Genomic DNA, 19,027 nt, shown 5'->3' with positions numbered 1-19,027 from the left:
ATGATTTTTCAATATTTTGTTTTTTTTATGATGAAGCAAAGTACTTGTACTTTTACATTTCGGAGTGGCGGAGAAGGAGGGGACGTGACGCCCTGGACCGTTGCTATACCAATGAGCTTACAGCATGCTTAACAATTTTTTATTAGTAATTGAGACTAAACGATTGAAAATACGATTATATACTGAGAAAACAACTCTGAAACGTGAGAGCATAGCCATATCCACTATCAGGACCAATTTTCTAGTTTATAGAGGAAAAATAGCACATAGACCGAAAAAATTCTTTTGTGTTAACGACATTGGAAAAATTGTTCTTAAAATCTATTTAACTGAATGGAGCATGCAGGACGTCGTCACAAAATTTACTTTGCCCAAAATTTGAGATGCGTTTTTAGCCCCTGAATTTTCAGATCACACATAGGTACGCAAGAAATCGCTGCTCGACGTAATGCATGACGATGGGGTTATACTTGGAGATTTTCCGCCCCGAAAAAAATGAACTTCGCAAAGAAGACAGAGAAGGGGGCGGGCGGGCAACAAAATTTCATCACGGCGTCACTTGAGGGGCCAAATGTCTGCCTTGCGACCGAAATATCAGATTCATCTCTCAAATGAAGAGAGTCATGGCCTTTAATGGAGAGCGGCTCGAAGGGATTGACGATGAGTACACGGACACTCCCCCTCCGCCTACCGGATGAAAAATGAAACTTGCGAAACGTCCACGGGAGCACGTGTTAACCCGAGCGTTATGTGAACGACGGGGGTGGTCCTCGAGGAATTCATTGCGTTGCCGCTGCTTTAAGAAACATTAATCTTCGTTTCGCTCTCGAATCCGCGTGGCCCGCAGCCGGTGTATTGGCTTCTCTTGGCCGAAAAAAATACGGAAGATCCACCGCTCCGCCATTGCCTCGACACGATGGCAAACAAATGAAGGCGGCGAGGCGGTTGGCGCGGAAGCGAAAGCTCGCTCTGGGGTTGGACGAATTGATGTACACGGGAGACATGATCCTCCGCGGGAACGAGTTCCGATCTTAATCGTATCTCCAAAAAGTTGACCAATGCTGCTTGCTGGACGGTCGTTAACGCGCTAACGGGAAGGAGCAAGACTTATTTCCTATTTGACCCTCGCCTTGTCACTTAAAAAGATGGATGCTGACGAGGAAAGATCGGACAATAACCTTTCCGAAGAGAGTATAACGCCTTGGAAGGACTTATCATTGCTGCCCTTTACCGGTCTTTTTTGATACGTTTTACTCATTTGAAACTATTACATTAACTATCTATCTTGCATCAAGTGAACAACTGCCAACATTTACCTGTATCTAAAATTGTAAAATGTGCCACGGTACTTCATCAGACTAAAATTTTTATATGTTTGAGTCAATTTTTATATTTGAGGTTACATGAAAATGCTGGTAGATAAAATTTGTTTGATACCGATGAGGAAAAATGCATTTATGGAGTAGGAACCGATTAATTTTTTCTTTCTATAGACATGGAAATGCCTACCCGTGATTACTTTCTATAGATTACCCATGAAAATTGGATTAGATTTCGGAAGAATTTGCTCGACAAACGTAATAAATACTTAATGAAATGCAAGATACACCAAACTACGCAAATAAGGCACTTTCTTCAGAAAATACATGGGAAATGTATATTATGAATATTTATTTTAATCAAATCAGTCTCACTACCACACTATTTTATTTCCACGGCCGTAAGCAAGGGGACTGAATAAAGGAGGCTCAATTCCATACCATAGAAGGCTGATTTCTGTTGCCAATTCGGTCGCATTTTAATCGACTTTCAAAAATGTCCGCGACGCGGTGATGAGTGCAATGCGATCCACTTTTTTCCAATGCTTTGCAGTAAAATGTTTGTAATTGCGAGAAATAGCATTGAAGAGTAATGGATTTAACAAATCACACCATCATGAATGTAAATTTAGGTTGATAATTCCCTAATTGTACCTTATTTCTCCGTGAAAATCGGATCAATATGACCGTCAGTGACACGAGTGGCGACTTTTGTAAACTCATTTAAACGAGTGGCGACTTTTGTAAACCGCGGTGGTTGACAACACTTTTAGAGGTCTACTTGAGGCTCCTTTTTTTAATATTCGTGGACGTAAGTTTCAGCGCATAGTGCCACCTTGAAATAAAAGAGTGCGAAAATATGGCCAAGACCAATCATTAAAATAGAAACGATTTCCACAAAATTACGCCCGTGTATTTTACATTACGCATTTTTTATTGGTGCATTAGCTGTCTTCTATGAATGGTAAAATTCAAATTGGGACGAAGACCAAAACTTTAAGAACGCTTGAATAAAATGGAAGTCTCGTAAAACCATGGTGGAATCAAATACTTTTTTTCGGGGGTTGGTTCAATTAACCCAAACAAGAGGATAGCTGCGCGCGGTGCAATTATTACCGGTCTCCCTTGGGATCCAGGTTCTCCTTTCTCTCCCGGAAATCCTGGAATACCCGGCTCTCCGATCGGTCCGACGGGACCAATTGGTCCAAGCCTTCCTGGTGGGCCCTGGAAACGAGAGGAAACAAAGATATTTAACTAGATTACAAACCTTATCCGAAGTTAAAGAAACTAAGACAAACATTTTATCATGCAAGCAAAAAAAATAAAGAAAGCCGTTACTTCGGATTTCTAAAACGAGAAAAACTCATTTAATTATTTAGTTTTTCTTCTGTAAGTAACTCTCAAGCTAATATTAAGTCTAAGCAATGATTACAATGGTATTGCTTAAAAATATAGATTATTAAGATACGAGAAAGAATTGGGGGAAATAACGGGTTTAGATTTCTCTCATCCGTCTTTTCCCATAGAAATGATATAAATTTGATGACCTTTAATGAGAGCATCAATAAAATGGCACAAAAACTCGCATGAAATAATTATAGCTGCATTCTCTTGGAAGAAAATTTTATAAATACACAAATGAACCGTGAAGATTGTCCAACACGAAGATGCAGACCACTTTTAAGAGCAAAAGAAACGGAAAGTATGGGTAGTAAATATATTATCGAATATTCTTGCAGCCCGCAGGTACAAAAATAAGTGTAATTGATATGGTAAAGCTCAGGTAAGCTTGGAGGCTACCATAATACAGAAAAACGGATTTATCCGCCCCTGATTTCTTGTGCCATCAAATGCGGTTTTGGTACGATAGGTGGCGACGAAGAAGGTGAACTCAAGGTAAGCCGAATAGTGGGGTTTCTGAGGATTTGATAGTGATGAGGAAGAGAGACGACGAGGTTGACGAATGATCTTGAGGACACTTCGGCACTTAGGCTGACGAGTTTATCTCGCCGAACCACCTCTCGTTCCGAAAGAGCAACGCTTCACTGCCTTCCTTGTGGCGAAAGTCGCAGTATGACTGAAAATTGATTGTTCGCCAAAGGCAAAGGTAATTTCCCGCCGCTTCGCAATCGAAAAAGTGATCTAGTTTTCAGTGGAATCAGCTCTAAAGTATTAACTGCAATTATAAAAAATATTTAGAGAATATATTTTAGTCATTTAAAGGCAGGATGAAAATAAGATCTAGTCAAACTAGATTGAGTTGAAATCGTTTGCATTCCGTAAGACATTCAGTGAAGATATTTAACGATTGAGTTCATTATTTCCGATTTCGAAGCTTTCCCCGAGCGTGAAAGCGGTTAAAATAATTTCAACGTAAGTATTAAAATTTTCACCATTTTAGAGGCTGATACAGACATTACGACCGCTAAGATCGGAAATCTTATTGGATCCTCATGTAAAACCATGAAAAGGACGACAAAACCCCTAAATGAACCTACAAATCCAATAAATCGAGCTGAACTCAGAGAACATTTTAACGTTGGAACTTAGAATTGTCGTACAAATAGAGATACATGCGTAGCTATGATGTTGTCACGGCTAGTCCAGATTTATCCATTCGATGGTGGACGAAATTGCAAGGAATAAGAAAATCACTAAGTTTTCGCTGACATTGCAGTCAGCGAAACTGTTGTCACTAAAACACGACGGACGCGGTGAAAACCCGAATAGAATGGAGAGATCAACTGGAAATATTTGTTTAAAAATACCTCCTAGGATGCAATAACAAGCTCATATATCCATTTATGTGTCACTTTTAACAATTCTAGTAGGGGTGATGGAATTCTCTCGAAATATGAATACGTCAGTAGTGTGTCAATAATGAAAATAAAACCCAAGATATATCCGCATATCGGATTCAAATATTAAACTCCACAAAAAATCAATTAAAATCCAAACGAATATATAAAAGCAAAGGTAACTTAACAGGGTCTTTTTAATGAAATTAATAAGCATTTTATTGGGAAATCGAGGTATGATCTTTCAAAATCAATGCGAATAGCGGGGCAAATTATATTTAATCCGTATAAGTATAAAACCTTGAACTTTTTTCACTAGAATTATTTCGGCAAATAATAATTGAGTTTTAAAAAACCTAATATTTGGATAATTTTATTCATTTTGTTTATGATTGAAAAGAAAAATGAAGTTGAAATTAAATAAAAATATTTTATCGTGGAAGGTTACTCGGGAATTCCACCGGGCCAGGGTCTCCAACTCCATCTCGGCCGACGTTTCGATGTATGAGTTGTCCATCTTCATCTGGGCTTGAGTACCGAGATGGAGTTAGAGAACCTGGTCCGGTGGAATCCCCGAGTAACCTTCCATGATTCTATACGCCAGGAAAGCCTGCGATCATTCTAAACATATTTTATTTTTATTTGCGCATTACGGACGTTATTATGATCACGTTTCCATTAACAACAGACTCGTTTTGGCTACTTTTATAAAATTAACATTGACATTGACAGGATTGAGTGAGGTATCAGTTATTACATAGGTAAGGGTACATCCGTAGACTAAATGAGTCGTCAATACTTGAAGCAGATGTTTTCGTCTCGAAAAAGAGTGTTCTTTCCTCAACCAAATTCTATCTTGGGAGCGTCAACTCCGTTACCACGGCAATCGAAGCGTTCAAAAATATAAGTGAAAGTTGTGATCGGACGGGAAATTCCTCTCTCAGCAGCATCTTTCGCCGTGGAGACGTCCTTCTCAAGGACGGGAGGACGTTAGCGCCAAGGGACGGCCCACGAGGAAAAAGGTGTGGGTAAGGCCGGACGCAGAAAATTTCATGGGGTTCATTTAAAGAGGGGTTACTTCTGTGGAATGCAGTGGCGTAGCGAGGGTGGTATTTCCGGGGGGTCCGGAACCCTCCGAAATAGAAAATCGAAATTAATTTGCTTCATGAATGTAAACAAAGTATTTAAAAAATCATAAATTTACATAAGATTTCTTTGAAAAATGAAGTTTTTTCGATTATGAATAGAGTAGTTAGTTAAATACCCTCTACTTAACCTATTATTAAAAAAATCCCGGTTCGGGGGATGCATGAAAAATTTCAGGCCCGCGAAATTCATCGCACTTTTACATTATATATAAATTTTGCAATGGTACATTGCAATGGTAAAAGTAGTGAACACCAATGCATCAAATACACGCTTTCTGCTCATTCATAAAATAAAAATGGGAATGGAAATTCTGTACGCGTCCTGGGTAGCTACGATTCATTTCCAAAGTGGCCCGCATGAAAATATTAATTGGACACCCCAGTCTAATGCTTTTCCCTCTACGTGAACCCCCGAAAAAATTTTGGTTAGTGCCTTCGGCTGAAACACCCGGTCGCTACTGTGACAATTATGGTTGACGAATTGAAGAAACAATGACAATAACCTGATAATGGAATACAATTCTGATTTACATCGTGGAACATAGAGATTGCTTGTATTATAATAAGAATAGTGGCATTAGATTGTACGCATCGTCGCTCCTGATGTTTTTCCCCGAAGTACTTACAAATTGTGCTTAAAATTTGTGCTAAAAAGATTTGTGAAGTAACAGTGAGTGCCGTCGTTCCCGATTTTATTCGTGAGAACTTTTCCTATACAAGTGCGTTTGTTAAGAATGATCTGAGGTTTCCGCGGCATTCCTTCATATGAATCTCCGCTTCCGGGCGTTCCTCCGCGTTGAGTTGTCCGTACAATAGGTGACGACTTCTGACCTGAAGACGCCAGCAGGATGGCTGGAGAAACTGTCGTCACCGATGGACAACTCAACGCGGAGGATCGCCCGGAAGCCGAGACTCATATGTTTGTTAAGTATGTTCATTTGATTTGCTGAATAAATGTTGAACGTCACACTACGGCCTTGAAGATGCGTAAATGCCGTTTTATACGGGGTACGGAATTGCGGTGGTTAGAATTAAATTAATTCCTAAAATCGCCTGGAATTGCGCGAATGCATGGACGAATTTAGAACCTGGGCTATTTTGCCATCTCACGTCCACGCATTCTCGCATGTGTTGCAGCAATTCTCCGCTATACACGACGCAATTTTGACTGCGCCTTCGTACACACGTCAGAGTTTGCAAGTACGTGCCCCGTGTAAAACGGCCTTAAGACTATGTCGTGAAGGCCCAGAGGAATTCGAAGGAAAAAGGAATAAAGGGAGTCCACCTGGTTTTTATTTTCGGAGAGTGCTCAGACGGGACACTAAATTTTCCCGAGGTCACCCGTTTGCGAGCGGATGAGACATGAGAGGAGAGGGGGAATGGAATAGCGAACAAATCTTCGAGGAGTGGAATACAAGACGCCCGTAACAAATAGGATGTCTGGTTAGCCGGGAATTCGGAGGAGCGATCGGTGGTCGGGTTCATTTGCACCATTGAAGATAGCACGGTAAGACGGAGAGGGAAGAATTTATTTAGTGCCGAAAGAACGCTTAAGAGGGTATCCGCATTAGCTTAACAGCACAGAAAAATTCATCCAATGGTTCCGCTGTTAATCACCCGAACGTATTGATTCGAAATACTCTTGGTAGTCGGAATAATTCTACGGGCTGGATTCCTTGTTCTCTATTTGAACGTGTAGGGCCAGAAAATAATCGTAATTGCAGCAAGTAAGAGGACGCATACCTCATGCTCGATTGAAATTTTTTGACGATGAATTACTTGATTTAAATTTGTGTAATCATCTTGAAATTTTCGCTGCACTCAAAGTAGACCTTTTTACAACAATTGCTTGTATCTCAAATGTGATGATTTTACAATTCAACTACTAATTACCTACTCAGATGTAACTTAATAACACTCAAATAACAAGCAAATGCTAAGGGTCCAATCTGCTTCAATGAAAATTTCAAGATAAAAGGATTCGCACGTGAGTGATCCATCACCAAAAAAAATCGGTCTAGCCTGCACCTCATAACTTCAATTTCTCCTCACTGAAGGCGCATGTAGCGTTTTCAATGAAAAGTCATAAATTTGAATCTTAACCTATGTACGAAATTCACACCCTCTGGCTCATTCCGAGGTGAGCTCTACCTTCACCAACCTATATCCACAGCAGCCTTTGGATTGAATCACTGAATGCGTGATTAAATGAAAATTTATTGTACGAGAAATTGGTTTAAGGGAAAATAGTAGTCATTAATATCGCATACTCCGACTAGCAAGGAACTCGCTATGCAAGACGTCCTAGTTACCAGTGTCACGTTCAATCCTCTTGATAATGCGAAGGGCGGAAAGGGCGCGGACGAAAAGAAGGAAAAGATACGCGTAGAAAGAGACAGCCAACAATTTTTCTCGCTCCTTGCACATGTCAACGCTCAACGGAAAGGGTTGCTCGTGGTATGAGGGAGGGAGGACGAAATGCGAGGAAATAAACAAGTTTCAGAGGCAGGTATTTCATCCACCAGACAACCTCGCCTCTCTCTCCGTTTCCAAACTCATCTGTGGGCGCCCTCATATTCTTCCATCGAGTGCGCTTCTCTCGAAAAAAAAACGAGAACAGAAAATCATGGGGAGAGAATCAGAGAAAAGCGCTGCCAGCCAGCGAGGAAGACACGAATGAAATTGAAAAGCAGAGGGGATGACAGAATGTGTGAGATGGAAGAACATGCGAGAGAATGGTGAGCTAATGGCTGTCATGGGGGGAAAATCAAAAAAGGTCGCCTGCTCCACTGCGTGAACCCAATTTTATACGTATCTCAAATGGTTTTGTCGTGCTAAAAACGAAAGTATACCCCACACAGAGGAGCTAACTGCAAAGTTTTAGTCCGGATATGGCAGAACATTCCATTGACCTTGAATATAGTAGTGAAAGGCGCTTCCAAATGCCTCAAAATGGTCTGTGTGAGAAAGAAAACACGATGCCACGAGCTGGGTAGCATCTTGTTTTCTTCGAAAAATTGGCTGAGGACTGACAATATTTGAAAACAGCGAAAAAACTATGACGTGAAGTTTTTAGAGAAAGAGATTCCAGGCTTTGCAAAAATACTCATAACTTGTTAGCAGTCAATGATTGAGATGTCAATTTCCCTGATCATTCCCTGTTGTTTCGATAAAGGCAAGAGAATATGACATAAAGTAGAGAATGTTGGTTTTCTGTTCTCTTGTAGATTAAGCAGCTGCTGGCAGTATTTTAATATTATCATGGGATAGGAAATAGTATGTTCTTAAAGGATATACTTTATACGACGAATTTAAAATTTTTTCAATGATTTTATACTGAGATTGGTTGCACTTACGTTACATTATTGCTTCAATTAACTTTAGGCAATTTCTAACACAGGAAATCGTTTCCGGCTTGATTTTGTGGAAGTTCAATATATTCACGAGAAAAGAACACAAATGTTAATTTGCACACTTTCAATTTGAATAAAAAGTGTGGAAATTACCATTTCTGTTCTTTTATCATGTATATCTCACAAGATACAAAAAACTAATCTTTACAAATATTCCCATGGGGCTATTGGAAGTAGAGATTTATTGAAATGATATCAAGAAAAACACGAGAAAAAAACAATCATTCGCTGGTGACATCGAAAGTTAAGCAAGCTTTTTGAAAGTGTGTCCGGGGCTTGGGTATGCACGCCGAGGGTTGGAAACTTCACGACTCGATAACCTTTTTAGAATTATCGTTTCAATAAGCAGGAAATTTTGCCGATATAACGGGATGACGGAACTAACTAACGATTCCAATTGTAATGCTTCTTACCACATTTGCCAGAAACTGATGCAACGGTCAAAAATTTGGATTCGCAGAGCTCGTCTCAATGAGGGTTTGTGGAGATTACAAGCCTAGACACTCGATTTCTGCGATGATAATCCAATTGCACACGTATCAATAAGGTTATTAAAAAGAAAGTTCTCATCACTATTTGGGTTCTCCCTGGAATGTCTTTAACTCGACTAAATTCTCCGAAAGCTAGGTGATTTTCTAATTTTTTTCCATTCCATAATTAAAGACCATCTTACTTAATAATATAAATTTTTCACTGCAGTCAATTAATCAGCTAGAGAGATTTTTGAGTCTGTTCATGACAGCACCCAAGCATGACGCTTCAATCTGCGCTAAAGTTGTTTTTCATCAATAACTCCAGCTATGCCGAAAGTGGAGGCAAATGCGATTATTTGTTTTCAATTTTTTTTTCAAAATATCCATTAACATCAAAGGAAGATTTGAAAGCCTTTCAAGCTATTAATTAGGTAAATTGTTTTGGAAATTTTAATACCAGTAATTAAGAGGAAACTAGAGCGCCAATGTTTCCTTCCGCAAATGTTTATCGATGTCCTCAGAAAGACCAACTTTACTTTGATTAATCATAGACGCATTTACTCATTCAACTCTTTTGACCCTCTAATGTGAAATGCAAACAAACTTAGTGCCTCTGAATTTTTAAGAGCCGATCTTCCAACGCTCTCAAACGGGTGGCCTATCAGAGGATGCAACGTAAAATGATCCAAAGTTTTTTTCCACATATTCAGTAACAATGAGTACACCATTACCATGAGAACGTATTGCTTTCCATATCCTCTATACTTTGATACATATTCCTAAATTCATCCATAAAAAGCAATTTTATGATGATCTTAAGCAAGTCGGTTATATGACATGTTACTTTTTGCTTGGATCACAAGTTTTCGAATTTTGCATTCTTATTTAAGGCTAAAATCCTTGAATTGTTGTTCGTAACTATTAATTCCCATTCCCCACTTTTGCGTGAACATTCATTTCAATAAATTGTTTTTTATTTCAAATCAGAGGAACTCATACATTTAAAATGCATCCTATCAAAGAAATCAATAGTCTTTACCTCAGTGCTACATAGGCAGTATTAAAAACAAAGATACAAATTTTTATTTAGCTACCTCTCTAAGCCCGGAAAAATTAAGATAAATGTATTCGCCATATAGACATATACTCAGTGTTCATTATACTAAAAGAATCACAATTATATAAATTTTAGGTGCGTATCCGCTCTGTTTCTTGAGCTATTAGCAAATAAATACCAAAATGTAAGTCGAATCACGTTATTTATATGAAAATGGTGGAATGATAGGCTGGAAATTGGATTGAAAAAATTGCTGGAAAAATTATTTGCTTAGTTAAAAATATAGCGATTGCCTCACCCGCATTCTTAGTACCCTAATTTTGATTTCCCCTCAATGGATGCCATCCACGAAGGCAACACTATTTATCCACAACATTTCATTAAAGTATTTAATTTGAATCGTACAACCACAAAATTTCGAGAGATATAATTGCTAAATTAACGTACTCCCAATTTTGTTTTGGACAGCGCATTGTACGATTCTAATAGTGTACCGGCTTCGTTAAAGGAGCCAGCGAGTATTATTCGAGCATAGTCTTAGGTGAAAACTCGTCTAAAGATGCTGACGATTTTGTGAGTTTCAGCACAAACAAATGCTTGTGATACAATTTGAACACAAAAAAGACTCGAAGATGTATTCTTTCATGCTATGCTACAAAAAATATTTCCTCCTTTGTTCACATGAAATTCTGCCATTCATATAAGAAATCTACCCCCTGAAAACCTACACGGATTTGGCCTGTACTTACGAGTATTTGTGACCACTATATATATGTAAAACTCTAACCACTTAATTAATGATATAGGCTCGATATAGGTGATGATTGTTTAAGCCATTGAAATCCATGGATTTATGACATTTGAGCATATTTGTGTATATTAATTTATACTACACAAATATAATACAAATTTCGTATTATGTCCCGAGAATAATGTATAAAAAATCATCGCAACGGCTCAAACATTTTTCGGCAGAAAATGTCCATGGGACAATTCCTTTGAAATTCTAAAAGCTCTTCAAAAAGCCGTTGCCGCAGGGGACACGGGCGCATTCCTAAAGCCTGGTTGTGATCGCTCGCAAGAATGCGAAGCACATTGAGTAAAAAGAGGCAACGCTTACGCCTCTCTCTCAATGAAGCCACGACTGATTACTAAGCCGCAGAGGCAATTCGCAATCTCTCGTTTTGTCTATTCCCACTTTAAGTGCCCGCTCATTCTCTCTCCTCTCCTTTGATGGGCGCAGTGCGTGCCGCTCATGCCACGCGGGCGGTCAAGACGAAAACAAGCGATCGCAGTGATACAAAATGCAGAAAGAGATTAAGTAGGGCGAGTGGGATGGTGGCGAAATAGCATGGAATCTCAGCCGACAAGGATGCACGATACACACCGTCTCCCAAATAAAACAACAACATTTGGCCGTTAGCGTTAACGATGCTATCCCAACGACGTCTATAATTTATTTATTTATATTAATGTGGCATACTTATATAGCTTTGACTATGTTATTTTAATTATATTCATTCACAATCCTATCCAAATTAACGATTTTAATTAAATTTTAGAAGAAAATGCTGGGTGTTTATAGAATTTCACAATATAACTCGCTATAAATGACGTCATTTTGGCGCAATATTTTGTCTCTTCCCGTGGTGAAGATAATATCTTTGGCATTTATTAAAATAGCGTTCATCAAGCAAACGAGAATTTAAGGGGAAGAAGAAAATACCCATTTATGCAAGAAATAATATAAACAGAAAGATAATTATAAATATTAGATTACGTCCTGATTCAAGTATAATGACATCTGTTGAACGTCATCTGAAGGAGAAGCTTCAAATTTCATTAGAGTAAAAAAACCGTTCGTAAGACGGAAAAGGTTTGTCCTCAATTGAAAAAGAGCCGATGGTAGCAAGCTAGATTTTTTTTCATTTCATTCAACTGTAATTTATCCAACCTTATACATTCGCCATATATTAATCAAATTATTAGCTAGTTATAATATCTAAGGCATATTTTAAAATAAGAGCATAGGACGTTATTATTCATTATATTAAAGGCTTGAATAAAAACCCAAACAATAACTTTTTGAGGAGTATTTTCTTAATTCAGTCAGGGAAATTCATACTTCATTTACAATGATTTGAGATTGGAGCAAAAATGCAGAGAATACGGGGATTCTTGCGCTACTTTGAGTCTACTTCCAATTCTTCGAGTTCATTTTTTTAACTGTTCCATCAACAGCTTTATCCTTCCGGCCTACTCCTCGCGTACAGCTTCGCTTGGCGCGACAAAGAGATCGCAGATCCGGGGCAACGGCACCGCGGATGAGATGAGTGCTTCGTACGGAGATGGGGAGAGGTATCGCCTGCTACTACTTCAGCGAGTGTCACACGCTTCAGGGAACGTCCGTTGTCGCTGTCGTCGGGTCGGGGGCCTCGCGAAAGTCGCGGCCTGCCTGTTCCAGTCCTTCTCATTATCGAAAGCAGTTGAAACGAGGAAATGAATCAGAATTCTCCGCGTTCCCGACTTCAGAATGAGCGCAAGGCGTTTCCATGGGAGTGACTCGCGTAACAAGGAACAGATATTTTAATTACAAAGACAGGGCTCCCAGGTCACATCGCGAAAGTGACAAAAAAGTGAAAGAGGACGAATGCTTTACGTGCACGAGCGGATAGTCTCCTTCATTTAGGTTCTTCTTTCATAACAATAACTGAAACAGGAAAAATACAAGACACAGTGGCACACGGCACAGAGCTTCAGTGGCACGGAGATGGGGATTTTTAGAGTTAAATCCCCCCAGAGCTCATAGAAATATTTCAATAAAAATGTGGCAAATTTTTTAATTGATGTTAGGGGACAGATGTCTTACAAGCAAAACGTTAAACCATTCACGGGACCAAAGTTTCTGTCAGTTATTATAGTAATTATTATAAAATACTTTAAGTTGAATCCATTTTGCTTAAAATGATTAATATTTCTTGTAGACTAGAGTCAGGGTTAATACAATATCCTTCGGAAAGCTGTAAAACACACCTTTTAGAACCATTTATCTTAAACATTTTCTGGAAGGGGGCCCCCCGCAGGTCCTGCTTACCCCAGCGGGTATTACATACCCCCCAGTATTAGTTGCGCCTAAAACCCACTCTAGCCTTAATTCCTAGCTGCACCCCTGCAGGGCTTTATCATGTGTTAAAGAGCTTAAATAAAACGAATAATAGAGAAAAGATTTTGAAAGAGATTTGAGAGATTTTTAATAAGAGATTTGTTTTTAAATATTGATATGACTCCGGGATGACCGCTTTGACCAGTGATAAATAAAAAACAAGCGCTGTGATGAAGTTGAAATTATGGCCTCCATCATCATTGATAATATCTAAACTAATATTTAAACATGATATTTAACCCACTTGGTACAGAACATAAAGACTAATATAACACAATATGTCAATGATGGCTGGCACCAGATCATCAAATATAATTCTAAGTAAGAAGAGAAAGTCTCATTTCATTTGATGATTGCAGAATTATTTCAACTGCAGTTGTAACTATCTACAACATATAACAAAATCTTGACCAATATAAGCAGCAAGAAAAGGACTACTTACCGCGGAACCATTGACTCCAGGAGGTCCTTGGGGGCATACAGTCTCGCAGGTGCCTCCCTGAGGCCTTAAAGATGGCCGCTGTAACGAGAAAATGTTAACATATGATTACATGGAAAGAGGAAAAAAACATGAAACAAGAGCGAATAAACCAACAAAAAAAAAGAATGAAAACGTGACACGCTCGGATAAGGAACGAAAAGTTTTAATTACAGAGTCACTTGGGCATAATTTATTTCTCGTGAATATAAAGCAATATTATTTTTCAAAATTATGCATAATAAATTATTACATAATACAAATACAAGATCTGTAATAATACCTGCCTATCATGAAAATTGGAGAGGGGTAAAATATTAAATCAGAGACAAATTATTTTTGTTTGCCGCTAATCTCGCTAACAAATTGCGGCATATGTATCTTCATTAAAGGTCTCGTTTACTCATGTGACAGTTTAATTTTTTTCTGTGAAGCAAATGTCATGTACTCGATGCTCTTTATGGCGATAATCGGGTAAAATTAAGTTTTAAACATCTCTCAAAAGCGTTGGACTACGAAATATATAAATTGAGTTTGTGACAGCATCATGATTTTCATTCGTTTATTTTGATGTCTGGGGAATAATAAGCAAAAAGATGAGGATCAATGACACCACTTATATCTAATCTATTTGGTTAAAAATGAGGAAGTTATAGGACAAGAAGTGCGTAATTTTTAATGCTCGACAGCGGTACCAGAAAAAGATAGGAATGATCTGAATTTCATTTTTATATTAACGATTGATTTGTTATGAAATGGGAAGACATTATACATAGACATTTCAAAAAATGAAAATTTGTCTTCCTTTGCCTTTTTTTACGTAAGCATGTAGATACATATGTTATGCTATGAAATGAGAATAAATATATGAAAAAATGAAAAGTTTGTCTTTTTTGGTAATTATCGATGTGTCTGCAAACGGCATTATCATTTTTAATTCTTTTGGATTTTCCTGAGCAATAAATATATTTCTATCTACTTATTGTTTTAAAATTGAAATAAAATCAAACTTATCCGAAGAGGTGACACATTCAATGCCGATTTGCTTGTGATTTATTTAAATGCAGACTCACGGGCAGTTCTTCGCATGGTTCCCTTTCAGGCCGCGTGGGATCACAGCTGAGCACCATCCACTGCAGGTCGATCTGTAAAAGGAAACGAGGAAGTTGAATGAAAAGGGACACATTAGAAGGTTACAAAGTGGCCATAGAATAATATACATGTGGCCTCATTAATATGGATCCTCCATCAAAGTCGTGAAAGAATGCATGGTACCGAAACTGTGAAACTGCCGTCATTCTCGATGCATTAAGATTAAGATCGGAATAATTACCTCAAACAGAAACTGGTAGCTTTGGTCGGATTGGACGGAAATGTCTCATATTTATTAAATAGGAAAACAGAATTTGTCTCTAGAGGATAATGAAGTGGATCAAAATTATATCAAACGGGAAAACGGGATTTTTAGACCATTTTTTTCTTATTTGTTGAAGTTTATAATACAGATTTTTTTGCGTTGATTCAAATCTGGCTTAGTTAGTGTATGACTCCATTTGCCTTTTTTAACGTAGGAACATGCATTCGTTGTGTTTAGAAATGGGAATATGTTACATACAAACATTTAAAGAAATGAAAAGTCTATTTTTGTAATAATCGATATGCCTAAAATGTATTATTATTATTTGTTGATATGTTTTATTCCTGAACAATAAATATTTTCATATCTATCGTTCTGTCTAAAACGATGGAAAATTGGATTTTTCATAAGTATTTCGGGAAAAGTACATATTGTTCAGAAATCTAGCCTTCACAAGATTCTATTTCTATGAATCTACTGTGTTTTACCCATTTTAATGTCCCTCTATCGAGCGAATAATCGGTTGGGAATGTTAGCGCTAAATACATTCTATCTGATGAAAGCCAAAATGGCACTGGGGAAACTGTTTTATCCATATGTCTATAGTGCTATATCTGAAAGCTAAAGGACTATAGTGAATTCTCTTTCATAATATCTGGATTTGATAGTTAATCAATTATTCTAATAATTATCAAATTACAAAAAAATTTAAGCATTTAAAATTAAAATATCGAAAAATTATGGAATTACTGGTTTTATTAGTGCAAAGAATTCGGTCAATTAGTATTAATGATTACATACCTGTCATGATGTGGAATCAATGTTGTAGAACTAAAATAAAATAATAAATCTTCTTGGATGTGTTGTAAAATAAGCTAGGCTGAATCACTGAAAATATCCGAACAAAAACCAAGCATACTTCTTAAGTTAAGCAAGTGAACGCGTTTTGAGTCATACAATAACAAAGACATGCAAAGCAAAAAGTCATGATGCGACCCACATCAACCAACCAACACCGTTTTATGCATAGCTTGAGGTTAATAAACACATATGAGGTACAAATATTCTCATAAAAGACCTTACATGAGAAAAAAAACAATGAAAAATATTAACAATGACCTAGAAAAGGTTATCTCAATATTTTTCATTCATAACCGATCAATAGAACAAAACTTTCATATCAGCTAGCCAGTTCGAACAGCCAACAAAAACGATGAATCATAATAATACTTAAATTATTTACTGACGATGATGATTCCAGGTGAAAATCTACGACGATGGAATAAAAACTGCCAACTTTGACGTTTAATAGATTCTAAACATCTGAACCGGGTTTGAGTGGAGACGGGATGGAACTTAGTTAATGAGTGTAAAACAGCTGAAATATGGGTCCAGAGAAAAGCCGGTTAAGTTAAATGAATTAAAAATCTGTAAAAAATTCCAGCAGAAGTTAATTTCTTTTATTCCGTTGAAACTACTTTATCGCATGTAATGCGGATGTGATATCATGAGCTAGATATCGACCAATAAATAGAAATGGCAATTTTCATCGCAATTTTAATTCGATGAAACCTCGGAACGAAGACATGCGCCGAATAAAAATAATGAATCCATAAAAATGAACAAAAAGTTAGTTCCCCACATAAATGAGCTTTCATCGATAACATTTTCATAAATTATATAATATTTGGTATAAGCAACTCATTTAGGTGTCAATTGATGATTTAGCTTTAAATCAGCAGGTTTAGATATGGTTCAAGACGTTGAACCTAAATACGAGTTGACAGATTTCTAACACTTTAAAAGAATGCAGTGAAGGGTAAGTAATGGTATGCGACAAAAAGAGACCGAAAATGATGTCGGCAAAGCGAGAAAATAATGTACCACTTAAAAAAATAATGTACCACTTAAAAAAATATAATAATCACCCAATTGGGCTACTTTAAAATCTGTAACTTTCCACATAGGATACTCCTAAGGGCATTTGAATGAAATGAGACGCAAGTGATCCTCCCAAAAATATAAAAAAATAGCTTTTATCAATGCAAAACTCCAACCAAGCTTTGATTATAGCCCTCTAAGGACAGAGGGAAATAGTGACAGACAGAGAGAATGATGGAGGGGAAAATTGGGATTCTGAATAGTCTTAATTACTCTTGTTTTATTCAACATTCTCTCCTCGACCTTCCTCAAAATCTTTTCGCTTAGAGTGCCCCACGGAATTCGGTCTTTATCGCTTTTAAAGGAGTGACAAGAGAAAACGGAGTTTTTTTCTCTCCCAACCCTTTAATTATCCCTCAGTTGCCGGGTGTAATTGGACATTCGCAAGCTCCTCTTCCCTCGAGAACTGCGGTTAATAACGGCATTCCCATGCTAATGGACCCCCCCTCTCCCCAGCAGGGCTAACCGCCCACACGATCCAGTGGAAAGAGACAAAAAAGAAGAAGCCATTCAACCCCATCTCACTCCCTCGATTCCTTTCTTCCTCGTTTCTTACGTCACCACCACAACGGAAACATTCAAGCTCCGCGTGGCAGTGCGCTCGAGCGGAAAAGAAACCATGAGCTTACCAGCCCTCCCCTCTGCCCCAGAACAAAACGTCCTTTCCACTATATTCACAGCTCTTCTAATCTTGCAAAGAGCTTATGGAGTATTTACTGTTCGAAATAGGTTTATTTGGAAGTTGGCAAGTCATTCTCCATACCAGAGGATTTCCACCAGAATAAATAGGTATATACAAGGGAAATGTTTGGCTTTCACGCATGGGACCAAGATTAAATGGCAAAATGTGGAACAAAGTTACAGATCTGATTGGCATACTGCGACGATAGCTTTTGTTTTCGTGGTGTTTACTTACATAATAAATTTTATTCTCAGTGAATTTAATGCCTTGGAAGAAAGAGAAGTATCAGGATTTCGAAAAAAACGTCCTTTCCATTGTATTTGCAACTCCTCTAATCTTGCCAAGATTATTGAGTATTTACTATTTAAAATAGGTTCGCATTTAAGTGGGCAAATCATCCTTGGCCTCAACACCACAGGTTTTCCATCAAAATAAACATGTGCAAGGGTGTTTTTTGGCTTTCGCACATGGGACCAAGATTGAAATTGCAAAATGCAAAATTAAATTACAGATATGAATGGTAGACCTTGATGATACATTTATTTTCGTACGTCTTTTCCATTATATTTACAGCTCCTCTATTCTTGCAAAGAGTTTATGGGGTGTTCACTGTTAAAAATATGTTTGCGTGGAAGTCGGCAAGTCATCCTCCACACCAGAGGGTTTTCACCAGAATAAACATATACAGGGGCGATTTTAGGCTTTCGCGCATAGAACCATGATTGAGACGGCTAAAAGTCACATTAAATTATGGACCTGTTTGGCAGACTTCGACGATACCTTTTGTTTCAATGTTGTTTACTTTGATAGTAGATTTTATTCCCAGAAAATTGAATACCTTGGAAGAAAGGAAAGTATCAGGATTTTGAGAAAACAGTTTCAAGTAACGCGAACGTTTCTAGATTTCCATGACAGTTCCGAAGTTGTGGTTTTAATATGGGCCTCTTGGTACTAAGCAGCCACCTTAGGAGCTTTTAATTTTCATCACTAAATCCTGCAACTTCTATAACTTCACTCTAACTGGAATAATCAAAGTATATTCCCATTTTATTTTTTTCAATTTGCGCCGTAAATTTGTACTATACTTAGGAATTAGTTACTCAAAAACTAAGAATGATGATTTGATATTCTATACGGTTCAATCATCTACAGAGGAAAAAAATATACAATTATTTTGCAGGATTTCTTGCTATTAATG

General features: G+C 37.7%; 1 protein-coding gene across 4 annotated transcripts in view; it reads right to left on the bottom strand.

The window, feature by feature from the left end:
• LOC124156126 (collagen alpha-3(IX) chain-like) overlaps positions 1-19,027 on the bottom strand; it is a 677,324-nt gene that overhangs the window by 24,768 nt on the left and 633,529 nt on the right. For all 4 annotated transcript variants that reach the window (XM_046530463.1, XM_046530462.1, XM_046530464.1 and 1 more), the window contains 3 exons: positions 14,923-14,994; positions 13,814-13,891; positions 2,436-2,543 (listed from right to left, as the gene is read on the bottom strand). In XM_046530463.1, coding sequence (XP_046386419.1) covers positions 2,436-2,543; positions 13,814-13,891; positions 14,923-14,994 — 258 coding nt within the window. The remainder of the gene's footprint in view (positions 1-2,435; positions 2,544-13,813; positions 13,892-14,922; positions 14,995-19,027) is intronic.

The sequence above is a fragment of the Ischnura elegans genome, chromosome 3 (genome assembly GCF_921293095.1).
Source record: "Ischnura elegans chromosome 3, ioIscEleg1.1, whole genome shotgun sequence".
Taxonomy (NCBI): domain Eukaryota; kingdom Metazoa; phylum Arthropoda; class Insecta; order Odonata; family Coenagrionidae; genus Ischnura; species Ischnura elegans.
Note: the sequence above shows the minus strand (reverse complement) of the source record. Positions and strands in the feature narration are given on the sequence as shown.